Below are 25,814 nucleotides of genomic sequence, written 5' to 3'. Positions count from 1 at the left end.
GGGGTCCAAGTCACCCACCTTCAAATCTATAGCTGCATGGATCTCTCAGGTATCCCATTGTGTTGTGGGGGGAATCCTCCATTGGTTAATGGCTGTCCGTTTAGTTGTAACTTAGAAGGGAGAGACAAAGGGAACAACTCACTCTGCTATGATGCTGACATAACTCTGGGTCTTGTTTTTTAATACATCCAAGTACTGTGTGCCTTTGATTGGTGAATTCAATCCATTCACATTTCAGGTGATTATTGATATATGAAGACTTACTACTGCCATTTTAACTTTTGTTTTCTGGTGGCTCCATATTTCCATTATTTCTTTTGTGTTTCTGTCTGCCATTTCGGTTTGGTGGTTTTCTGTGATGTGTTTCTTAGTTTCCTCTTTTTTTATGTTTCATGACTCTGCTCTGAATTTTTGTGTGTGTGGTTACCATGAGGCTTGCATAAAAGGTCTCATAGATAAGACAGTCCTTTTTCTGCTGATAGCATCTTATCATCATCTGTCCTTTTCCTCTTCTCCTTCTATGTTTTTGTTGTCACAAATTATTCCTTTCTGTGTTGTGAGTTCATTACCAAATTGAAGTGGTTATAGTTATTTTTTATGCTTCCTTTCTGTTTAAACTTTATAATTATGTGTTTAGTAACCTCTTCTAATATAGAGTTGAAGTTTTCTGATTCTGTCTATTTATCGCCTGCTCAAAGTTTTGTATACCTCTGCCTTTTCATTTCAAATAGGAGAGCTCCTTTCAAAATTTCTTGTAAGGCAGGTCTAGTGGCAATGAACTCCCTCAACTTTTGTGTGTCTGTGAAAGCCTTTTTTCTCCCTCATATCTGCAAGATAACTTTCCTGGATAGAGTATTCTTGGCTGACAGATTTTGTCTTTCATTATGTTGAATATATCATTCCACTCTTTTCTGGTCTCTAGAGTTTCTGCTGAGAAATCTGCTGATAGCCTAATAGCAGTTCCCTTGGAGGTTATTGGGTTTTTTCCCCCTGGCTACCTTTAATATTCTTTCTTTGTCATTGACTTTTGACAGTTTTATTATCATGTGTCTTGGAGAAGCTCTTTTTGCACTGAGATAATTGGGTGTTCTACTAGCTTCATGGATTTGTATATCCAGTTCTTTCCCCAGGTTTGGGAAGTTCTGAGCTATTACTCCTTTAAATTAGCTCTCTGCTCCCTTCTCTCTCTCTTCTCCTTCTGGGATACCCATTATCCTTATGTTGCCCTTTGTAATTGAGTCAGATAATTTTCATAGAATTTCTACATTTAAAAAAATGTTATTTCTCTCTCCTCTTCTACCTGCATCATATCTAGATTTATATCTTTCAGCTCACTAATTCTCTCTTCCATACAGTATCCTCTATTTCCAGTGCTTTCTAATGCATTCTTCATCTCATTTATTGAGTTACTCATCTGCAGAATTTCTGTTTGGTTCTTTTTTTAGAGTTTCAGTCTCTTTGATAAAGTATTCCTTCTGTTAATTTTATTCCTGAGCTCATTGAACTGCCTTTCTGAATTTTCTTATAGCTCATTGAGTTTCTTCATGACAGTTATTTTGAATTCTTTATCAGTTAGATCACAATCTTCCATGACTTTATGTTTGGTTTCTGGAGAACTGTCATTTTCTTTTTTTTTTTTTTTCTTTTTTTTTTTTCTGTGAGAAAGATCAGCCCTGAGCTAACATCCATGCCAATCCTCCTCTTTTTGCTGAGGAAGACTGGCTCTGGGCTAACATCAGCGCCCGTCTTCCTCCACTTTATATGGGACGCTGCCCCAGCATGGCCTGACAAGTGGTGCATCAGTGCATGCCCGGGATCTGAACCCAGGCTGCCAGCAGCGGAGCGTGCTCACTTAACTGCTATGCCACAGGGCCGGCCGCTGTCATTTTCTTTTTGTGATACCATGTTATCATGTTTTTCTTGGTGCTTGCTGAGTTATTCCTCTGCCAGTGCATTTGCCATAGCAAACACTTCTTATTTAGGTATAACTTTGTTTTGATTCAAACATTTTAATCAGTTGGAGATTAGAGGCCTCTCTTTTGTTTTTCAGTAGGTGGTGCTATAGTGCTAGTTTTTGGTTTCTTTTACCTGTGCTTCCTCTGGCTATATTTGAGGATCTGCATGGTCCGCCCCCCACTGCCTCTTTTCGGGGTATCGCCAGTACTCTCGTCATCGCCGCCTGCACCTCTGGGAATTACTGATGCCTTGCTGTTGCTGGTGTCGCTGCAGTCACTGGCTTCACCAAGGGGAGTTCAGAGATAGCTGATGCCTCCACTGCATCCAAGATCACTTGGGTTGGAAGCTCTGCTGCTGTGGTGGGGGAAGGGGAGTGAGGGAGCTGGGTTCATGTGGCACCGCCTCTGCTGTTGCCTGTTATCTTGGGGCCATGGGCACCACTGTGGTTGGGATGTTGGTGTCCTGTGAATGCCTCTGAGCTGCACCTGGGGGCCCAGGATCAGGAGGCTCCACCTCCACTATTGCTCTGCTCCCCATAGCCACGGGTGCCACCAGCTGGCTGGCTGGAGTCACACGCATGCCACCACTGCTGCCCCACCATGTTCTCTGGGGCTGGGGGCTGCGGGCTCAGCCACTGCAGCCTGGGGTCCAAGGTCCTGGGCTCAGCCTCTGCTGTGCTCCCATTTAGCCTCCTCTATGTGCTCCTCTCCACTCACCTTCATAGGTACTGATGTGTGGATCTCTCCAGTGTCTTGGTGTGTTGGGCAATGTAACCTTTGTTGGGTTACGGATGTTTTTTATTCACTGTAGGTTGAAGGGGAGAGACACAGGGATCCTCTCATGCCACCGTGATGATGACATCTTAAACAGCTTTTTATAATAGGGTAAAACAACCTGGAGTTTCCAGGACAATCTGGGAGAGAGGAGATAAGGGCAGAGATGGGAGGAAAGAGGGGAGGAAGCTAGTGACATGCATGATGTGACCCCTCTCCAAGACTCCCAATCTCTTGAACAGAGTCTAAACTTACAAAATGCTTGGTGTGACAGAATTTCTCAGGGAAGCCAATGAAGGTCTTTAGTTCTGTGACAGGACTAATGGGGACAAAACAGAGAAGGCTTGAAGAGACCACAGGAACCTCAGGAAAAGGAGACCATAAAAGCATAAATCTCAGGAATCTGCAGAAATTGTGTGGAGGGTTTGGACTTTCCCATTCTGTGGAATTGGCAAGGCTCTGAGGCAATCATACAGAGCTCTCTGTGGGGCAGGAGGGCCCCAGTAGGCACCTGGCTTATATGGCACCTGGCTTATATATGCAGTATGTTCCCAACTTACCTGACCCCATTTAGTTTATCCTTCACACTAGCCTGAGTGTTCTTCCTAAAAGGCAAATGTGATCGTGCCATTCCTCTGCTTTAAAATTCTCTATTGTCCACAGTCCAAAATTCTTTATCCTGGCATCCCACACCCTTCACGATCTGGCCCCCAGCTACCTTACCAGCTTCATCTCTTCCTCACACAGGACACTCTAGCTACATCAAATGTTTCACCATTCCCTAAAACATTAAGCCTTCCCTTCCATCTTAAATAACCTTCCTCTTCTTTAAAATAAACACCTACTCATTCTCCAAGACCAAATTCAATCATTGTCTCAGCCTCCTCCTCCCCTTGGAAGAGTTAACCACTCCCACCTGTGTTCCCCAACACCTTGTTCAGAGGGGAGTTTCTCTTCCTCTGAGTCCCTTGCAGGAAGAACTATGTCTTATTTACTTATGGGCTCCAGTGTCTACTACAGGCCAAGTTAAGGCCCTCCGCTGGGCTCCCAGAGCACCCTGGGTACAACTGGAATGACACCTATCATCCTGCATTGGAACTCTGTGTTTATGTGCCAATCTCCTGCAGAGAACACAGGAGCCACATCTTCTCCATTGTCAGTATTCCTAGCAACTAGGAGGAAGAGACGGAGGAAGGGAGGGAGGGAGAGTGGAAGGAAGGGGAAGGGGAAAATAGAATGAAGGAGAAAATAAAAGAAGTTAACAAAAAAGGAAGTCAGAGAGTGACTAAATGGACTAATCAGGACTCAAACACTAGTCTGGACCAACACAGAAACCCTAGCCTATGAACTTGGTCAAAAAAGGGAAAATGAGATTGGCCAGCAAGTTATGTCCCAAGATCAAAACAGGTGCCTGGTACACTGCCCCTGGGTCTTACTGGTGGCAGAGACTCCCAAAGAATCACAGCAATTGTCACAAAGGCTCTAGGTCTGGAAGGATAATGACACCAAGCTCCCCAGACTGAGCCCAGTAGAGCCTAGCTTGGTAATGGGTATAATGAAGAGCTTGGGCTTGGAATAGGACACACCTGATTCGAATCCCAGCTCTGCCCCAGTTCAGGTCATTTAACCTCTCAGAATTTTCTTATCTTGAAAATGCGGATACTACTACCCCACAGGATAGTTACGGAGATCAGAGATAATAGGTGTGCAATAACTTACCTCAAGAGGTGTTTGATGGCAACTTCTGTTACTAGGGAGTGTGCCAATTCATACATGCAAGTTTGGGTGACTATATGTTTAAAATATTTTGTATGGGGATTTTCAAGGAGCATGAAATATATATGAAATAAAAGTGCTTTGTAAACTGTAAAGTGGCCTACAAATGTCAGGGAACCATTTGGGAAGTCTTCTTTTACAGGTGGAAAAAATAGAGGCTTTGGGTTCGGGCAGAAGGAAGCTAAGTTCCTGACCCTGCCATTTACTTGCTATGTAATCTTGGGCAAGATTTCTATACGTTGTCAGCCTGTTTCTGCATCTGTCAAATGTGGACAACTCACACTTCACAGGGTTGTTGTGAGCATCCAGTAAGACGACGAGTGTAAAGCTCCTGGCACGGGTGGGTGGCAGGTCCCATGTGATGGGTCAGATCATGGGTGGTGCCAGTTCCAAGTCTAGTGCCAGAATCTTATTCTGCCAATTAGCTACAAACAAAGGCGGCCCCTCACTCTGGAAGAGCAGGACCCCAGATTGGCAAGAGAGGTAGAGAAGGATTTTTTGTGTTTGTTGGAGAAAATCTGGGTGAGCACTAAACTTTCATGTAGGAAACACTGAAATCTGCCATGTGGAGTCAGGCTTTCCCAAAGAATGGAAGGAAGCCAGGCATGATCCCTGCCACGTGGTCCCAGCCTTGGGAACTAAACTATTGCTACTAATGGGTTCATCTTACCCCACCCGTCACCCTCTACTCCCTGACACTCATTTTTCCTGGGCACACAGTAAGTGTGATTCAATAATCTAAAGTTGAAAAGGCTCTCATGCTTGGCTTCCCACAGAGCACATGGTCCAGGGCCACATCAAGAGCCCATACTAGCTCCCAGTTCCAGGGAATCACTTGGTCCCAGGCCAGACCTCTAAGCAGCTACTCCTTCAGAAGCCAACAAGGTAAATGGAGTGAAGGGGGCATCAGCTCAGAATCAAGGGAGGCCCAGGTTTGAACTCTGGCTCCACCACATACCTGCTGTGTGACTTCACAGCAAGTGACTTCACCTTTCCTCAATTTTATTTCCTCACGTTACTCCCTTGAGGATTGCTGTGCCAACAAAAGGAGATCAAGAATGTAAACGTGACCCAAAGAATCTATGGCATATAGTGGATGCTCAATTAATGTTACCTCTTTTCCTTTCCCCTTCCTCCTCAAAGGCCCCAGACTCAGCCTGCTTTCCTGTGCTTTTCAGAGCAGCCACCCATTCTGTCTTTCTTGGAATTCAACTCCCTTCCAGAGCAGCTGCAGTGCGACCATCTCCCCAGCTCCCCACTTCTTTGATGCCCTCAAATAAGGACACAGGTCCTTTTCATTGAAGGTTTTACTGCTGATCACTTGGGGAACAGATGCAGGTTGGGGTGGGGGTAACAAGTCACAAACATGGGGGAGTATGAAGGTCCCTGGATCATGGCTCCCTGAGGGCTTCCTTTTCATTCTTAAGGCAGGACCTCAGACATCTTCTCCAGGCCAAGGAGGCCCCTTCCATTGGGAAGGCTGCTCCTCCCAGCCCAGGTAGGGCACAGCAGATGGGAACCCACAGGCCACTGCAATGTGCCCTAAGCAGTTCACATACAATTTGGAGGACCTTCAGATAATGATGCCCGCCTCACAGGTACGTCCTCAAAGGCCAGGGGATGGTTGCCCTAATGATATGAGCATGTACTAAGCCTACCCTCTATCTCTGTCACCCCCAGATGAAGCCAAGACTGGCTCCTCTGACTTTCCAAGGCAAGAAATTGGCCTGGAAAGAGGCAAAGATTTTTACTCTGAGTCCCTTCTCAGGACTTCCTGGAGATCCTGGCTTCAGAGGCAACAGGAAACCATTCTCCAAAATCAGATGAAGGGCTTGAGGTCAAGGGGGCAGCAGCAGATCCTAAAGATCTTCCTACACTAGGTTGGGGTCTCCCACTTCTCTTCCTCACTCTCTCCCCGGGTCTCTCCTTCAGCTGGAATCTTTCCCCGCCTGCTCTCCCATGTGCGTTTTCTGGTGGCGGATAAGGTTTGAGCTCCGGGAGAAGTGTTTCCCACACAGAGTGCACCGGTAGGGCTTCTCCCCTCTGTGGGTCCTCTGGTGGGCTCCAAAGTTGGAGATATCGCTGAAGGTCCGCCCACATTCGGCACACTCGTAAGGCCTCTCGCCTGTGTGGGTGCGATGGTGCACGCCAAAGCTGGAGCTGTTGCTGAAGCTCTTCCCGCACTCACAGCAGATGTAGGGTGCTGGCTCGAGGTGGGTCCGGTGATGCACAGCCAGCGTGGCGCTCTGGCTGAAGCTCTTGCCACAGATGTCACAGCGGTATGGCCGCTTGCCCAGGTGATCCTGCTGGTGTGTGGTGAGATCCGAGCGCCGCCGAAAGCTCTCTTGACACTTGGGACATTTGTAGTGCTTCTCTTCCAGGTGGATCCGCTCGTGCCGGATGCGGTTGGAGCTTCTCGAGAAGCTCTTGCCACATTCAGAACACTTGTAAGGTTTCTCGCCAGTGTGGATCCGCTGGTGTGTTCTCAGGTTGGAGGTATTATTGAAGGTTTTGCCACACTGGGCACAGATAAAGGGCTTCTCATCAGCCTCAGGCCTTGGATGAGCAATGGGGTCCCCTGGCTCTCCAGCAGGGACAGTGACTTTCTGCCATGGCTTTTTTGGTTGGATCCCTTGTGGCTCCTCCGAAAGGCTCTCTTGCCCACGTTCTTTCTCCCCATCTGGGATCCGGAAACCCTCGGAGTCATCCACTCTCCAAGGCTTACCCCGTTCCCCTTCCTCAGGCAGGTGCTGCTCTGGATTCTGCTCCTTCTCACTGCCCATCTCTGAACCCTGAGAATGAACACAAATGGCCAACACCTTTATTCCTTGGGTCAGGCCAGACCACAGGGACTCTCTTGTTCTGGCTGAAGGGGTGTAAAGCTTCCCCATGGAACCATCCATGAGTTAACTGGAATACTTGGATAGAATGCCTTTACTTACTAACTTTCAAGTGACAAACTTCCACAGATATTTAAAACTAACCACCAGAGCAAAAAGAAGGCACCCCCAACAGATGATATTCATGCAATTTGATTAACATAACTTTTCTTAATACCACTAAACAATGACAGACTAGACTATAATTCATATGCAAGTAAAGGAGCTTCCATCTGGGGATGAGTTCAGTTTTTCTGCCTAACTGCAGGTTAACTGAAACTCCTTTTATGTTAATCTTTTTTGAAAAACCTTCCTTAAAAGTATCCATCTATTTGCCTGCTTTCAAAATGGACATAACAGAACTTCTAACTCTTGAGGTTCTCCGAGTTGTTTACAGGCCCAGCTTGAATCCTCTTAAGTGTTCTGCCACCCTTCCTGTCCCCAGACCTCACTATCATCTAACGACTAAAGAGTTAACCTCTGGGACCTCCAAGACCTACTGCAGGGCCTGGGCTGTGTCTGTTCCAATTGGTCAGTACACACTTCCACTCTTGAACACCATACACAGCTGCATGTGCACACACACACATACTGACACTACACACACAGCCATAGTCACACACCAAACACACAGCTACATTCTCACACCACACACACACACCAGTCACACATACAAAGCCATACATATACTCACACCACACATACACTCTCACACCACACAGCCACATACAGCCACACACACACACAGTCCTCCCACACATACAGCCACATACATGGCTACACAATCACACACCATAACACACATACAGCCATACTCTCGCACCACACACAATCTCACACAGCCACACACTCACATGCCACATACAAAGACACACACAGACACAGATACACAAACCACACACTTCCACACACACACAGCTACACACATACACAGACAGCACCCAGCACAGGGCCTACTTATACAAACATTAGTAAATGCTTGCTAAGCTGCACAGACTCCTTTGAGTCCCTATACCAAGGACAAGCAATGAGGGAAAGAAGTACTTCCGATAAGAGAAGTGTGGTGTTTCCTCTGCGCCTTGAAGAAATAATAACATTTCAAAAGGCAGAGTGAGCTGGTAGAGATACCATACAGAGTGACGTGAACAAAGGGATGAGGGAGGGAAGTACAGACTATGATAGAACATTGATGATAGAAAATGAAAGATGGATCATTCCTTCAAGTCAGCAAGTATTTTTGGCCAAGAGCAACACAGAGTAATGGAAGGGGCATTGACGACATTTACGGTTGGATCCCAGTGGGACACACACTATGTCTATAACTCTGCAAATTATTCAACCACTCTGAGCCTCAACTCCCACATCGCTAAAACTGCGATACCTACCAACACTGCAGGACTTTGTGTTTGAGAAAATGCCTCTAATATGCTCAATATAATGTGTGGCACATACTAGTCATTCAGCAAATGATGGCTGCTATTACAGTTGTTGAAGACACTATGTCCTAGCCCTGTGGAGCATACAAGAACAAAATAGATCCCTTATGTGATCTTGTTAGGAAAGAAAAAGAAGTTTTAATTAAACCATAGTACAAGACTGTATATAATCTAAAATGTGAAATATAGACAGAGTCTCAAATCTTTAAGGAGTAGGGGTCAGCAAACTTTTTCTGTAAAGGGCCAAATAGTAAATATTTAGTAAATATTTGGGGCCATAGGATCCCTGTTGCAGCTGCTCAACTCTGCCATTGTATCGTAAAAGCAGCCACAGACAATATGAATGAGCATGGCTGTGTTCCAATAAAACTTCATTTAAAACAAAAGGAGGCAAGCTATAGTTTACCAATCCCTGTTAGAAAGTGTTTCCTGAAGAATCTAGAATAAGCAATGTGAAAAATAGGCTTGCTTCACTTTCAAATATGCAAGTAAACATCAGAAACAATTTATTCCTTGATACTTATTCACTGTTTTCTGACCATCCTTTTAAAAACTACAACCTTTCCCACACTCCCAGCCCCCAGGCCCACAACACTTCTCACCTTCTAACATTCTGTTTATTTATTACATCTATTTTTCATTGTCTGTCTCCCCCTGATAAAACATAAGTCCCATGAGGGCCAGGGTCTTTGTTTTATTCACTAATGTAACCCAAACTGCTGGAGTAGTGGCAATCATACAGGTAGATCTTTATAAATATCTGTTGAATGAGTTGAATAAATGGAGGCCAGGCCTGTCTCCAGAACCCATTTCATGCTTTCTTGTATCTATTCTTACCCATTATTCCTCAGCAATCTCTTGATTCCTGCCCACTTCCTCCTTTATGCCCCACAGAATCTTGCACTTGCTTTTACAGTGATCTGCAATTATCTGTTTACACGTTTGTTTCTACTAGTAGTTTATAAACAACTTGAGAGCAAAGACTGGGTCATTTTGGTAATCTCTCCCCAGCACAAGGCCGAGTGCTCAAATGTCTTTTGAATGTATGAGTGAATGGATACGGTCTTAATTCACTCCCCGCCCCTGCCCACCCCACCAAGAGCTCCAGGATCTCTCTCTATGCAGTGAGCTACACAGCCTCCACTCACTTCCAGTCCTGCTATTCTGAGAACCTATACTTCACAAAGCTCTGACTCTACCCAGGGCTGAATGCTGGGTCAAAATAAAAGCAAAAAGATTTAGGACTGGGGTTATTACCCTCAAATGGTTTATGGTACTATGCAGTGCAACAGGCCGTGAACTTCAGAAACTGCCATACAGTGTAGAAGGTTAAGTCCAGGGGGGCAAGAACTGTGCCTTAATCACCTTTGTACCCACCTCTCAGTGCCTCGCACAGCACCTGGCACATTACACAGGAACCAATAATAATAATAGTTAACATCTTGTAAGCTCATACCAAGTGCTAGGCCCTGGTCTAAGCACTATATACAAATCATCTCACTTCATTCTCACAACTTATTTTAATGATGAGGAAACTGAGGCTCAGAGAAATTGTAACTTGCCCAAAGGCACACAGCAAGTGAGTGGCAGAACTGGGACCTATGCCCATAGCTCCAAAGCCAGTCTCCAAAGCCAGTGATTTAAAGCAGGACACTAGTATTGGAGGGAGAGAAGAAGGGAGGAAGGGAGGGAGGGAGAGAGGGAAGAAGGTAGGGGAGGAAGGAAAGAAGGAAGGAAATAAATAAAAACAGTGTCCCGGGAGTTCAGATGACACAAGCATATCCCCCCGAAGAGATCAGGGATGAGCGGCTTCACCGAAAAGGTGGTATTTGAGCTAGACTTGCAGGATGGGTGAGCAAGATCCAGACTTGCAGAGATGGGGAGTCTACTATCTACTGAGAAGAGAGTGGCAGGTGAAGTACAGAGATACTTGCACATCACACTTCAGAGATTTGGGGGAGAAAGGGGCCCATGGGGCTTGTCGTCCCAGGAGGCCCAGAGATACAGAAGACCAAGAGTGGAAGGGACTGAGGCAGTGGAGAAGGGGCCAGGTCTAAGAAGTAAGAGCCAAGACCCGGGCTGGTGATCACAGATGCTGAAGGCCAAGGGTCTGGGTTAGAGGGAAGGGGCCAAGCTGGAAAGTGGTCTGAAGGGCCAAAGTTTGGAGCCTCTAGGGTCAAGTCAAGGGCTGGAGGAAGGAAGGGAGGGAGTACCTTGGAAAGACCAGGGGCAAGGTGTTGAAGAAGAGGGATTTGTACAAGGCAGCTGGATAACGGGTCAGAAACAGAAGAGGACCAAAGGAGTTCGAGTGTCCGAGGAGGTGGTCAGGGGACGGGGGCAAAGGCTGCAATCAGAGGTGTTAGAGGACCGGGGCCCAAGACGCTGGGCTGTGTGTAGCAGGGCGGGGAGAAGCCGCCGGCGGAGTCCGAGGGTACAGCCGTTCTAAGAGAGCAGCTGGGTCCAGAGTTGCCGGCAGGCTTGGAGCTGCAGAAGTGGGAGAGGAGGAGGGGCTGACCCAAAAGGCATGGTCAGTGGCAGAGGGGCTGGAGTACTCAAAGGCAGGCAGGAGAAGGGCCCGAGGGTAGGGGCTGGGGCCAGCAGCCTGGCCGCGCCGGCCGGGGGAGGAGGACGAGGGTCCGGGTGGAGAGACCACAGGGCCCCACTGGCTCCCCCCCGGGTCCGGGGAGCAAAGCAACAGCGCCAACTCCACGGTGAAAAGGAAGAGGCCCCGGTCAGAGCTCCCCGCGAAGCCGTGTCCGCCTCCCGCCGCGACCCCGGGCCCAGCCGGCACCCACCTGGCTCGCGCCGCTCGGTCACGGACAGCACCGCCTCCCTGGGCCGGGGGAGGAGCCGGAGCCGGAACCCAGAGAGGATCCGCCCTCCCTCTTCAGGATTGGTCCCTGAGGACGACTCCTCCTTCCCATTGGCTTTACTATCTGCCACAACGCAAGAAACCCAGGCGGAACCGCCAATAAGCTTTGGCCTCGGGCGTGGCCTGCTGGTAGTTGTAGTCCCGAGAAAATTAGCGAAGTTTATAGCTGAGAAGTGGAGACTGGGTTGGTTACCTTTCTGGGTGGTCGCGCTTTGCTCTAGGCTCAGACGTTAAAGGCCGACTTGCAGGGCCGCCGGTCTGGGAAGTTGTAGAATAGGTAGAGATAACCTACATGACCTCCAAGGGGTCATGGACTCAGAGTATTTCTTTACTTTGACTTGGCGACCCTTGTCGGTCGTGTAGACAATCCCGTGAAGCCTAGAGTCCCGCACCTCACTCAAGGTTCGTAACTTAACGGATTGTAGAACTGGAAGATAACTAACCCAGTCCGCTTGTCAGAGAAACTAAATGTTGGCTGTCCAAGGACCGCCTCTGGGTCTCCCAACACCCCAGTGCAGGGATTTTTCCGAGTCCTACATAGTTAAACCTGACTGTCGTTCATCAATCCAGACACAACACCACCACTAAGGTATACCCAGGATTAGGATTTTTTTTCAGGTTTTACTTTAAAAAAAAAAAAAAAAGTCTAATTGACTATGTAGGCTAAAATTCTTCAGGCTTCTCATATATGCATGGTATTTCCGTGCAAAGAGCAGCGTATTGTCTTCAGAGCTAGATAAACCAGATTTATAGTCCCAGTTCTACCAGCCAGGAGCACCATTTTCCTCCCCTGTAAAATCTCTGGCAGAACTGTTGTAAGGATTAAATAAGTTTAACACATATAAAGCTTCTCCCTCCACAAATGTCAGTTCTCTTTCCTGCTGCTAAGTTCTCTTGGGTGCAGCCAGTGTGAATAATGTGAGTTAGTTGTAAGATTGAGTTTTCAGGAAAGTATGTTTGAAACTGAATACGGATGAATGAAATGTAAATACCCCACATATACTATTAGTTTATAAAAGGATATAAATAAAATACTGAGACAGCAGACTCGAAATAAAACTGTGGCTTTATTTTTAACTGTGGTTACAGCTTGCTTGGGTGGACTTAAGGCTGTTTGGAAACTAATCCCATAATGTGTTTTTCTCTTTCCAGCCCAAAGCCTTCCTCCAACAATTTCTCATTCATGATGAAAATAACAGCATGCCAAACAAGGAATACCAAACTTTTATTTAAGAACTGTACAAAAGCAAACAACAAATTCCACTCAGGCTCTGATGGCTAGTTTTATATGTCAACTTGCATGGGTTACAAGGTGCCCAGATATTTGATCAAACATTATTCTGGGTGTTTCTGTAAGGGTGTTTTTGGATGAGATTAACATTTAAATCACTAGACTGAGTAAAGCAGAGTGCCTTCCCTAACATGGGTGGGCCTCATCCAATGAGTTGAAGGCCTGAATAGAACCAAAAGCTGACCCTCCCCCTAGTGAGAGAGAATTCTTCCTGCCTGACAGCCTTCAGACTGAGACATCAACTTTTTTCCTACCTTTAGACTCAAACTGAAATATTGGTTCTTCCTGGGTCTTGAGCCTGTCAGCCTTCCAATGGGACCTACAGCGTAGGCTCTCCTGGATCTTGGGCCTTCAGTCTTAGACAGGAACTATACCATTGGCTCCCTTGGATCTCCAGCTCACTGGAGCAGAGATCTTGGGACCTGCCAGACTCCATAACTGCATGAACCAATTCCTTATAATAAAGACCTCTCTCTCTCTCTCGCTCTCTCTCCAAATATATGCTGTTGGGTAGAACCGTGTACCCATCTGCAAACTGATAGCAAACATCTCCACAAAGGGGCCAGATCACATACATAGTGCGACTTGAAAGCGGCTTCTTTCTGCAATCCACATGGAAAAATCGGGTTCATTATTTTATCTTCACACCTGGTCTACCAACTTCCTATTTGAAATCAGTACTCTCTGACCTAAGAGGCTGTGTGCTACACAGTCAAGTCTTCCAATGTAATGTCTTGTGGAAAAAAAGCTTCTACATCAGTGGTTAAAATTGCCACTTTTTCCAGCTGGGCCTTTCTGAATCCCGGAAGGGAATTCAAATGGGGCAGCGCCAGGAGCCGGCCTCGTGGCGTAGCGGTTAAGTGCGCGCGCTCCTCTGCTGGTGGCCCGGGGTTCGGATCCTGGGTGTACACTGACACACCGCTTCTCAGGCCATGCTGTGGCAGCATCCCACATAAAGCGGAGGAAGATCGACATGCATGTTAACTCAGGGCCAGCCTTCCTCAGCAAAAAAAAGAGGAGGATTGGCATGGATGTTAGCTTAGGGCTGATCTTCCTCACAAAAAAAAAAGGGCCAGCGCCAGACTCACTCATCTGCCACTATCTTTTCAAGGCCACACACAGCTGGGCTGCTCTGTTTGAAACTGCTTCCCAGCCCCCTGATTGTGCTCCTGAGGCTTTTCAGGATTACAGCTACCACGTTTCAAGTCCCTGTACCTGGTTATCATCAGTAGACAAATCAGCTTTGAAAGCATGTACCTGAAAGCAGGTACTCTGGATGTCACCACACTATGTTGTAAACAGCGTCAAGGAAATGGAAAAAGACAGCATGTTTTACCCCTCTCTCCCCACCACCCTCGTCTCATATTCCAGAAAGAAGGAAGAGTATGTGATCCAAAACACGTTTACTTTAAAAAAAAAAACTGGCTTTGAGGGCTAGAGGCCTGAACTGAGAGAGAGAACAGGAGAAAAGCAGTTCTTGATGGGACAAGTAAGAAGTCAGGGATTGGGCACCATAACTTCATGACTAAAAGCTTGGATGCAGGATGAGGCAGGATGAAGTTCTTCTAAACATCCCCTCAGGTAGAGAACCCTGGGTCTCAGCCACGCACATTCAACATCACCACCTAAACCTAATCTGATCATTCAGTTGGCTTTCAAGAATTCTTCTTCCAAGGCAACAAGAATCTCACGTCCCCAGAAAGAGGGAAGGGCTCAGAGCTGAGCCCCAGAGAAAGGTAGTACAAATAAAAACCACAAAAAGGTCTGGATTTGGGGAAAGGAGATGAGATGTTCCAGAATCACGTGTTGGGCCAGGAGCACTGGGCTAGACGGTCAGGGGAGCGAGTAATGGGGCACATCCCTAAAAAGAAGGAGCATTGAGCCCCTGGAGGGCTGGGCCAAGGTCAGAAGGCCAGGGCAGGATCAGATCCCTGAGCGGCAAAAGCTCCGGTGTCTGAGGGGGCAGTAAGGAAGGGTCCACCCTCAGGGCCACATCTCCATTGGCGTGACCTTTCTCTTCTGGCTTGGGGACAGTTGATTCCTCCAATTCCTGGAGTTCTGAACAGATGATTAGAGGTGCCGTGTTTTTCCCTTCATCATGAAGACAAGGTTCAAAGAAAGGATGAAGGGGGCCAGAGAAAGTGTGAGTGAAAGTAAAGATGTGGGATTTGTCAGTCACATTGTAGAAGGAGATGACTCCTGCTTCATAGTCCAGGAAAACCCCCACACACCTTGGGGACTCTTTCAGGCGGAAGGAGGTCTGCGGGGATGTGAGAGCTTCGTACTCATTCCTGCGACTCTGTCGCACAAGCCAGTGTCCATTGGCAGGCGAGGCAGTCACCTTCCCCTTCCTGCTCACTGACTCACTACACACCCCCAGGATCCACTTGGTCTTGTCTCCCACGTACACCTCCCAGTAGTGACAGCCAGCCGTGAAGTACTCAGAGCCTAGGACGCTGACGACAAAATCAAATCTCTGGGGGCTCTCGGGCACAGGCTGCCTCCTGTCTCCAAGCTTCACACATCTCCGGTCATCAGACAGGATGAGTTTAGGATGCGCTGTGTCTGGGTCCAGGGTCACCGCCACTGCAGAGAGTCACAGAGAGGTGAGTCTGGGGAAGGCCGGGTCTTAAACCATCCTTGGGTAGCTTTAGAGGAAAAAATAATCTCTGGGTCTGCAACCACTGTCGTTGGCCTATTTTAGCTCATGGTCCCCCTCCCCTATATGTACTGGAACCAAAGAATACTGTCTTTCAGCCTCCCGGATCTCCTGATAAAGTAGTAAGTGAAAGAGGAAAAGGTTTTCATCTGTCTGAAGCTGCCTTAATCCTTAGGAACTACTGCCTTTGTCTTCGATGTTCCAGGGGAATCTAATGGATGATAATAAACATAGGCTTTGATGTTTGATGCAGCAGCCAGATAGGATGTTTGAGTTCAAGCTCTGCCACATGCTAGTTATGTGACCTTGGGCTTGTTATTCATCTCCAAACCTCAGTTTCTTCATCTGTAAAGTGGGAATAATAGCAGCATCTACGCTGCAGGCTGTCGTGCAGATTTGATGAGCTGATGCACGAGAGAGCACCTCGTTCACACAGGGAGTGCGTGATGCTCATTTTGTCAGCTAAAATTATTGCCTATAACTATCATTTTTAAATGTTAACATAGAGAGAAAGATTCTTCCTTAAAATTGTGGATTGTGAGGGTCACAGTGAGTTTCCTTTCTTCCTTAAGTACAGAAAACAGGTTCTTCTTGGAAAGTTAAATCCACGAAATCCGGACTCTGCCAAGGTGGTGGGAGTAAGCCAGACTGTGAGTGTGGGAAGGGCTTGTGACAGAATGCCAACCAAGGAGACCTGGCATTCTTTCAAGTGGCTGACTCATTGATTCTACTGTACCTGCCCGAAGGAAGACAGCATGAACAGCAGGAGATGGAAACAGCAACATGGAAAACTAATAAAGACCCCAAAGCAGTGAAAATAACAGATCTCACAGAAACAGAAGCAAAAAATGCAAACTATTTAGGCATAAATTGAAACAGAGATGTGCAAAACTTTTAGAATAAAACTATGAAACCTTTGTGTAGTCTATTACGTTGGGGCATCCGCCCAACCCATCCCCTCCTCTGAGAATCTCAATCAGCAACCCCAAGAAAATCAACCTTCAGAGAAAGAAGAGTGCGGCAGATGTGCAGAAAGAGACAGGAGCACTGGCTATTCATCCAGGTGTGGGGTAGGACGGAGTCCCCAAATCAAAAAAAATACTATAAGGAAATTAAAATGCAAATGAAAAACTCAGAAAAATAATTTGTGACAAATACAACAAAGAATTTATATACTTCATGTAGTAAGAATCCTCACAAACCAAAAAGTAACCAGGATAGGAGAGGAGCAGACAAGTCACAAAGAAATAACATATAATCAATAAACTTAAGAAAAATCTCAAAAATCATAGAAAATCCATGATGAAACCAAATATTCGTCAGTGCTCTGAAAGAGGAGAGTCTTTCTCAGTCTAAATGTGACCCCTCAAAAAATCACAAAGAAATTTTTTTAATTTGATAAGCAGATAAACAGATTTGATTAAAAAAATGTTTTTAAGTTATAGTCTGCATTCCAAAGGAAGAGACCAGTGGGCTCCAGAACGTGGATGGATTGAGTGGTGTAACTCACCAAAGTGCAGGCGGGCCCTTCTCCAGCCTGAAAGACATAAAAGGGGATAAAGTGATGGAGAAATGGAGAAGCCTGGGGGGGGCTCAAGCATGGGGAAAGTGCATCTCACCTGAATTTGCTGCAGCTCTTTTCAACTCTATAAAAGAAGAAACGAGGATGAGCTATCACTGGAAATACAAAATCAACAGGAGATAAATTGGTATCTAAGTTGTAAAAACATGGGAAACTTACTCAGTTCCTTCCGGAGTTTCTCTAAAGAATAAAAACAATTTGACAAATCAGAACCAGGGCTTCCACATTCCCCTAATGCTACAGTCCCATCCCAACCATACACCCACATCACATCCTCGCTAGCAACACCCTGAACTTCCCCCACGACTGGGCTTGCAACAGCAATGGCTCCCAGATGTGGTCCAGCGGTCCCCAGAGATACCACACAGGGTCAGCGAATTCCTATGTGAGCCAAAACTTACCTGCAGACTGAATCAATAATGCATCTCATACATAGAGGTAATGACAACATAAATGTATGTAGATGTTGTAGGAAAAGAGTAAAATATAAGTTCATTTCCAACTATCACTGAATTTCTATTAGATTTTCTTATGTATATTTTCTCAATGTAAAATCAAACAGATATGTCGCGTGTCTGAAGATTTTTGTTTGTTTGTTATAGAGAGGTTCTTAGACATAAAATGGTGGAGAAACACCACTCCACACATCAAGTTTAATGAGGATCCGTCCACCTTGGATCCCACCTAAGGGGATGTCATGCCCAGGTGAAAAAATAGGCTTCCACCAGAAGGTTTCATCTATGGAGGTACATCTCTTCTTGGAAAAACACTTGCCATTTAGAAACTAGATAATAATTGTGCAGGGAATGTTTGAGAAAAGAGGCCTTTGAGAGCCAAGAAATCCACAACCCCATGGCTCAAAGTACACTTTTCCCCTCTCATCTGCCCCAGGAAATGAAACTGAGACACTCATCCTAAAAGAACGATGTCAGCAGCACGAGGTTTGTGCTACGGATGAGGAGCGGAACTTACTGAGGGCTCTATGGAGGCTTCCTAAAAAAGAAAGACAGAGGCATGAGTGAGCAGGTGCTGCCACTTTATCCCTGGAGCCCAGAAAGTCTCATCACTCCATCCCCCCATGGTGGAAAGGATGACAGTGATCCTACCAGCCCCTAACCCATTCACATCTCCCAAAGGTCAGACAGGCATCCAGCGCTGCTGGTGCCACTTTCCGACGGCCCAGACTGCCTGGGACTTTGGTTCCTCCTTCCTCCTCCCTTCGTGTTCGTCTGCCTGGTTTCATTTCTGCTGTCCACATGAGTGTTTCCGTTTGTTTGTAACTGTGTGGACGTGAGTGTATGCCTCTCTGCCCTTTTATAACCTACTGTTTATAATTATCTACAGTGAAATGTGTACAGTGAAACCTACAATGACTTGTTGGCACGGCTTTGTTGTTCTCTACAGTAAATCCCCTGAAGTTCTGTGGAGAGATTCACAGATTTGGAGATCCTAGAAGGTTTGGGGACATATGTGTATGCTTCATATGCTTCAGGGGAGTACTTGTGGCTTCCCTGGAAGGGCCGTCCAGCCCACATTTTCCCCTAGCACTGGCCCTGCCAGAGAATTGAAGTTATACATTTGAGTCCACTGCCAGGCCCTGTGCTAAGGGTTGGGCATGTGTTGGGCATTAGGCATTGGGGAAATAAAGCTGAAGATGATGGATTAGCAGACATTTTGGTCCTGCCTAAAATGTCCATAAGACATTTGGTCCATAAGATATTTAGCCCATAAGACATTGGGTCCACGCCAAGAGGTTCTTGATATTTGGTCCTGTCCAAAATGTGCATGAGCATATTTGGTTCATGCCAAATGGTTTTGGACAGGACCAAACATCCTGCAAGGATATGATGTGGCCCCTAAAGAGTTTATGGTTTATTTTCACCGTTCCCACTACTAATGGCCTCCATTTATTGTGTCCTGTTCTTATAAAGAGGTAGGCACTGAGTCCTCTCAACAACATGAGGTGCGTATAATTATTATTCCCATTTTACAGGGTGGTGGTCTGAGGCTCAGAGGGACATGAAAATTTGCCCAGGTCATCAGCTACTAAGTGGCCAAGGAGGCAGGATTCAAGGTCAAGTCTGTCTGAATCCTAGTCGGAGGCCTTCACCAGTACACCACACTGTTCCTTCTGCTCTTGGACGGAACAGCCATAGTGTTCCTGAGGTATGCATCTCCACACTTTCACCAGCTTGGAGGAGATGGAAGAGAGGAAGAGAGGAGATGCCCAAATCATTGCATGTGGAGCCATTTCTGAGCCAGTAACTTGTCTTTCCAGCTAGACTTTCAAAGGACAGAGCCCCTGCCTGTTTTTTTTTACCCTAGGTGTCTGACTTTTACCCTTGTGGCCCAGAGCAAACGTTCAATTAATGAAGACGAAATGACAATAAAGGAAAGGAGTTCCAGACATTGTAATAGGAAACTGTTTTTTAAGTTGTCTCTTTTAATCCTGAAAACAATCAGGTGAGGGGACTTATTACCCCCATTTTACAGATGAGGAAACCAAAGCTCAGAACAGTAAAGTGATTTATCCAAGGCCAATAAGTGGCAAACCAATGATCTGAGCCAGGTGTTGCTGACCCCAGAGCCTGTGAGCCTCCCATTGTATCACACCACCTCTCACATGCGCAGGTTGAATGGATCCTTGAGATTCTCATACGTCCCATACGACCACATTTATATAATTTTTAAGTAATATATAGACCCTTTTAGATGACTGGTGGAAAGGCTGATGAAGGGAGCTCATGATAATCCAGATGTGTGAATTTTGACCTCACCCACTGCCACCAACCCTGTAGCCCCTTGATATTGGAAAAATTCCAGTAATATTAATGGAGGCTATATATGTGTGGTGGGTGTGTGTATATAATGTATGTATAATAGTAGACTGTCAGCATTTATGTAGAAGGAGAAAGAATGCTATTTGTTCCCTACCCCTTATTCTATCCACGTAATTACCTTTTTCTTTTGCGTGGTCTGAGAGAAGATTTTCTAGAGGAAGGAAAGTAAAAGAAAATGAGATTCTGTGCCATTATCTTGAGGGTCCCTGATTCTTATCAATTTTACTGGCTCCTGAAGTTGTCTACCTCTATCTCCACCTCCACCTCCCTGACCCAGGCCTCATCATCTCTCATCTGATGACAGAAATAGTGGCCCAAAGTGCCCCCACATCCTATCTTGCTCCTTCTGATCTCTTCTCAACACGGCAGCCAGAGAGAGCTTCTCCGAGCACAATTCTGATCGGGATATCCCCGTTCACTGCTTCACCACTGCTCTGAGGAGAAAGACTAAAATCCTCTCTGTGATCTACAAGGCCTCCCATGGCCTGGCCCTTCCCAACTCCACAGCCTCACCCCCTGTCACTTCTCCCCTCACTCTGCACTATGTTTCTTTCTCAAGCTGTTCTTTCTGCTGTGGATGGTTTCTCTTCCCTCGTCCCCATGCCTGTCCATCCTCCAGGTCAAACATCACTTCCTCTGGGAACTCCTCTCCCATCCCCCAAGTTTGGTTGGTTTCTCCTAGTCACAGTCATCACGGCCCTCGGAACCTCACTTCATCACATTTGTACACATTATTTGTGTAATTATTGAATTCATGTACACCTCCCTGACTGAAAACTCCAAGAAGGCAAAGACTGTGTCTTCTTTTACTCACCACTGTGTCCCCAGCATCTAGCATAGTCCAGGGCACTTAGTAGACAGTTATCAATTATTTGTTGAATGAATAAAAGCTTCCCTCACATTAGACCTACACGAACTCCCATAGAATAAGATCAAGCAATGAGTTCACAAACAAAAATCACCGAACATACTGGAAGACAAGCTATTACAAGTAAGAGTCAGCAAAGACTGGAAATGATGGGTATAGACCACCACCCCCAACCCCAACCACTACTACCAAGGACAGCAGATGTTGGGATCTTCAGGTACAGAGTTTAGATGAGTGGGCACTAGAAGCACAAAAATGAACGAAACAGAGAAACATCCCCACCCATCCCAGGACACTTACCCACCTCCACCACCTGTTCATAGAGAAGCTTCTCTGGAAGGGAGAGAGAGAGATGTCAGCTCAGCTTAAGGAAGGGCTTTTTCTAACAAGCAGAACTGTCCAAAGATGGCCCGAGCTGCCTGAGTCAAACTTTGCTCCTTGTCACTGTGGGTGTGTGACCATTTGAAAGGATTAGAGGGTCTTCAAACCACCACACAGGGAAAGGAGTGTTGGATTATGTGACTTTCAAGGTGCTTTGCAACCCTGAGATCCTGTGAAATATGATCATATTTATGAGGGTTTTATCCAATGGCTAGAATTGGATTTCTTAATTAGAAGACTGGCAGGATCAGTTATTTTTACTTTCTCAAAAGATGAGAATTCACAGCTCTGCCCAGGAGCTTTCTGCAGTTTCCCTGATCCTCTCTGCAATGTGAGTCACCAGAGCATGGCTCTACCAGTTTTCTCTCCAACCTATGGATAACTGTCATGTCTATATCTACTTCCTCCTGGCCTTTTCCTAAAGAAGCCAAGGTCCCACTTCCTGCCAGCCTGGGCTCCCTTGCCACTTACTTACCTTTTGATCTTCTTTGTTTCCAGATGAGGCAAATGCCCACCATGATGAGAAGCCCCAGAACAGGCAGGATCACAGCAAGAGCCACTGCTGAGGAGGAGATCTTCCCTGGAGATGGGGCTGAAACAAAAACCACCAGTGACCACCCTCAAGGAGACACCTGAGAGCTTCTCCTATGCCAAAGGCTCCACTTCAGATGGCAGATGGCTCGGGCACATCCCAACTGTCTCCATCACCTCTAGGGAGAGAGCTCCAGCCAAGACTGGTAAGGCTCTCTGCTTCTCTCAATAACTCAAACCCTGGATGACCCAGGGATGACTTTAAAGTGAGATGTCCATCTCTTGGCAGTGGTTTCAATGGTCCTGCCTGAAAACAACGGGTAAACTTAATGGAAACACATTATCCAGGGACTTTGGAGAACTTCCTCAGGAATCACCTCCAGTCTTCTCAGGAGCACCCACCTGCCTCCTCCTTCAAATCCTCACTCCGCTCTGGAACAGCAGTCAGTGAGCCCTTTGCTCTGAACCTTTATCAGCAGGGGCAAAACAATTTCTATGGTGCTACAGCCGCAGGCCAAGAAAAAAAGAGGCACTGACAAGTGGTAGAGAGCCTAAGCTGGTGTGAGTCCTCGCTCAACCACTGTGGGACACAAGCAAGAGACTGAGCCTCCCCAAACCTGGTTTGTCATCTGTAAAATGGGGATGATAGTAAGCCCTGTGCCGTTGGGTTGCTGGGAGATTTAAAGAGATGAGGATGTAAAGCACTTAGCATGTAGTGAGAGGCAGGGGCAGTAGTAAGAGAAGAAGGGAGGGGACAGAGAAAGAAAAGAAGGAAGGGGTTCACAGAGGTCCATGACCCCTCCTCCCCACCTGGGATCCCAGGCACAGTCTATCCTTCTCAGCTCTAACACCACCCTTCTCTGCCATATGGTCCCATGTTTCAAGGGTCTTTAAAAGGGTCATACTCCTTTGACACCATTAATTCTACATTCTAAGAAAATAATCTAATTCTAAGAAAATAATCAGAATCATTTCCCAAAATACGTGCAAAAATGTTCACGAAACCATTAGTTATAACATGAGGAAAAATTGGAAACCATCCAGATGTCCAGAAACAGGGCTTTGAGTAATCTTATTGTGCTATAACCACACAATGAAATACTATGCAGCCCTTAAATATCATGCTGCCAAGAATTACTCAAGGACATGGGCAAAAAAATCCTCATAACATATTAAGTGGGGAAAAAAGCCCTAGGCACAAGAATACATACACATAAACACAGGCACACTCAGATATATACATACAAGAAAGTCCAGAAAGAAATGCCCCAAAATGTTAGCAGTGGTTCTTGCCTATTTATGAAACTCTAGCTCATATTTTAGTTTCTTTAAAAGTCTATATTTTTTCAAGTTTTCTACCATAAACACGTGTTATTCTTAGAATTTAAAAAATTTGAAAATACTTTATAAAGTCTCCACTAGGGTAGGAGTTTTCTCTGGAGCCACCAGGGACTTCAAGCCTGTTTCCTGTCCCAGCTTTTACCTGCTATGACCATGGCTGTGGTCTTCTCTTGGCGCAGGGCCACGTTGCGGATGGTGCAGGACACATTCCCCAGGGTGCTGTCCGTGACTGCGCTGGACACCGCTGTTGCGAAGAGCCCGGCTTCGTCCAGGGAATGGGCCTCCGACAGGGATGGAAGCACTCTGCCTTCAGGGTCTCTCCACTGGGCCCAAGGCTTTGGGAACCATCCCACCGTCCTGCACACCAGCTGGATCCATCCAGCGTCGAAGCCCTTCACGTGGATGTAAGGGTCCGACCCTAGAACTGGGGAGGAGAGCTGCCTGGCAGGCCTCGGCAAGGGCGTGGTCCCCGCCAGAGCCCTCTTCCCGCTCCCACAGCCTCCGCTGGTGAGGGGGGACGACTGTTAGAGGCACTTGCCATCTCTCCGCCCCTCATGCTTCTCGCAATGGGATAAGACAGTCTCTGGCTTCGTCCCCGTACCTTCCCAGATCCACCCCTAGCAGTAACTGCATCCCATGATTCAGATCTTGGGGGCACCTCAGTCCTCACTTAAAAATGACTAACCTGCAACCTGCAAGGTCACGGTGCCCTCTCGACTCAGGTTTCCGATCTGGACCTGACATCGGTAGGGCCCTCGGTCCTCCAGCCGGACATCGCGGATCTCCAGAGTGACACTTCCCTCCTGGGCGTCTCTCACCAGCGCCGTCCTCCCCTGATACTGCGGCATCACATCTTCCTCCCGGTCTTGCCCATCCCGGGACAAGTGAACAGCCTGGGAGCGCCCCGGGGGCGCGGACCGCAGCCACGTCACGGCGGGGGTCGCCGTGACCCCCCAGAGGGAGACCGGGCAGAGCAGCTCGGCTGTGCCCCCTAGCGGGGCTACGTGGAACTTGCTGGCGTCCCCTGTGCGGTGCGGACAAAAAAGGGACAACCCGTCTGGGAGGGACAGGAGAGCAAGAGCTTGCCAAGGGATGAGGGAGGGGACATCTTGGGGAAGGACAGCGCCTGGGAAGGGTATTGGAAAGGACTGGGGGAACAACAGAACACAAGATGAAATGAGGCCTCTGGCCAGGCCTCTTTATTCTTGGGACTCCATCGTCAGACGTTGTAGGCAGGGAAGGAGGTTCAGAAATTCCTACCTGACGCGTGCACGGGCAGCTGGAGGAAGACAAGAGTAATCAGGCAGCTGGGGAGCCGGGAGCCAGAGGAACTTGCCATCTCCATCCGAACTAAGAGGAGACACCAGAAAGGGTTGGTGATTGTGAGAAAGGGTACAGCGTCAGAGCTGGGGCGGAGATGGAGGCTGCATAGCCTGCGCTCTGAAAGCACACAGACCAGAGTTCGAATCCCAGTTCTGCTGCTTACCTCTGTGTATCTTTGTGACTTAACTTCTCTGAGACTCTGTGTCTCCATCTTTGAAATGGGTATAATAACTGTGCCTCCTTGCAGGATTGTTGTGAGGACCGAAGGAGGTAAGTGCTCAACACGGAGGCTGGCATCATGGTTAAGTCTATACATGCCTGAGTCAGGAGGACGGTGAGGATGGGAGGGTGAGACACTGAGTGTGACTTAGGAGGCACACGAAGGAGTCTGGAAGAATGAGACCTTATACTCACAACGAACCAGGTAAACACCAGAGTACTGGCCTCTTTTTGCATTTAGTTTGTTCCAGGCCAGGCTTGGGAAGCACCTGTTGCGAGCCAATCTCCGACCCACAATGTAGCCTGCAGCTCTTCCCTGACAGCTTTTTGAGTTTGACTGTCAAAAACCAACCAGCCAAGGCAGTGAGGTCCCTCCGTTTCCTCATGAAGGCACTAATTCTACCAACTCGGGGTCTGGAGTCAGAAAGACCTGGGTTCGAGTCTTAGCTCCACCCATTTGCTAGCTCTGTGTCCCTGCACAGTTGTATAACATCTGTGGGCCTCCAGTTCTTGATCTAAAAGGGGCCTCTCGTCACAGGTGAATGTGAGGGTTCAAGGCAATAATGCATGTAAAGCACTTGCCACAAATGCCTGGCAGAATAAATGCTCAATAAATGCACTGTTGTCATTATTATCAAACTAAAAGAGGACAGTCGTCCCTGGGCGGTGTGGGTCCCTCTGTGCATTAACAACAGGGAGAGCCTAAAGGATTCCTTACCGACAAGAGATTCGCACATATTGAGGTATCTGGGGTAACTATTCGGGTTCAAAATTGATTCAGCTTGAACTAAAAAGCCTGACTTATGGTCTATCAAACATACATTGTACATCCGCTTAGATTAAAGAATGTACTCTCTTAAGATGAGAACTCATACTTCCCTTCCTACAAGTAACGCCCTATTAGTAACGCCCAAATCAGTCCCTTTCCTGACATACGGTGATGTTGACCTGCTAATTTGCAACTGAATACCTTTTGAAATTTTGATGAAAATACATCCTGGGTGTGTTTAATGTACATTCTTTGTTCTAAAAAGACATAAGACTGTGCTGAAAACCGTGCTTCTCCAGAACGCTTTCTAAGGCCTTC

At 46.9% G+C, this 25,814-nt stretch overlaps 2 protein-coding genes across 3 annotated transcripts; both read right to left on the bottom strand.

Annotated features, from left to right (window-relative positions):
• Window positions 1-5,160: 5,160 nt before the first annotated feature.
• On the bottom strand, window positions 5,161-11,662 carry ZNF691 (zinc finger protein 691). 2 transcript variants are annotated; one of them, XM_058552127.1, is made up of 2 exons: window positions 11,616-11,662; window positions 5,161-7,297 (listed from the first exon to the last, which is right to left on the bottom strand). In XM_058552127.1, exon 2 carries the CDS (start codon window positions 7,286-7,288, stop codon window positions 6,434-6,436), a length of 855 nt encoding a protein of 284 aa, XP_058408110.1. In that variant the 5' UTR covers window positions 7,289-7,297; window positions 11,616-11,662; the 3' UTR covers window positions 5,161-6,433. The 2 variants fall into 2 exon arrangements, with proteins under 2 accessions (XP_058408110.1, XP_058408111.1); XM_058552128.1 differs by lacking the exon at window positions 11,616-11,662 and adding an exon at window positions 8,770-9,092.
• Window positions 11,663-14,806: 3,144 nt separating this feature from the next.
• Window positions 14,807-24,530, bottom strand: ERMAP (erythroblast membrane associated protein (Scianna blood group)). The gene is made up of 11 exons (XM_058553849.1): window positions 24,446-24,530; window positions 23,871-24,209; window positions 23,328-23,609; window positions 21,789-21,905; window positions 21,233-21,265; window positions 20,183-20,215; window positions 18,197-18,217; window positions 17,384-17,404; window positions 17,262-17,288; window positions 17,153-17,179; window positions 14,807-15,569 (listed from the first exon to the last, which is right to left on the bottom strand). The coding sequence occupies exons 1-11, from the start codon at window positions 24,528-24,530 to the stop codon at window positions 14,845-14,847; spliced, it is 1,710 nt and encodes a 569-aa protein (XP_058409832.1). The 3' UTR covers window positions 14,807-14,844.
• Window positions 24,531-25,814: the final 1,284 nt, after the last annotated feature.

Source organism: Diceros bicornis, chromosome 13 (genome assembly GCF_020826845.1).
Source record: "Diceros bicornis minor isolate mBicDic1 chromosome 13, mDicBic1.mat.cur, whole genome shotgun sequence".
Taxonomy (NCBI): domain Eukaryota; kingdom Metazoa; phylum Chordata; class Mammalia; order Perissodactyla; family Rhinocerotidae; genus Diceros; species Diceros bicornis.
The sequence above is the reverse complement of the archived record's forward strand: the minus strand, read 5'-3'. Positions and strand labels throughout refer to the sequence as shown.

Bases quoted from the DNA above. Each gene is read 5' to 3' on its own strand.
- ZNF691 (XM_058552127.1), bottom strand. From the start codon at position 7,288: ATGGGCAGTGAGAAGGAGCAGAATCCAGAGCAGCACCTGCCTGAGGAA.
- ERMAP (XM_058553849.1), bottom strand. From the start codon at position 24,530: ATGGAGATGGCAAGTTCCTCTGGCTCCCGGCTCCCCAGCTGCCTGATT. The intron at 23,610-23,870 runs GTTAGTCATTTT...TCTCCTCCCCAG, and splicing joins CGTGACCTTGCAGGTTGCAG to TTCTAGGGTCGGACCCTTAC. The intron at 21,906-23,327 runs GTAAAAGCTGGG...TTTTTGTTTCAG, and splicing joins CACAGCCATGGTCATAGCAG to CCCCATCTCCAGGGAAGATC.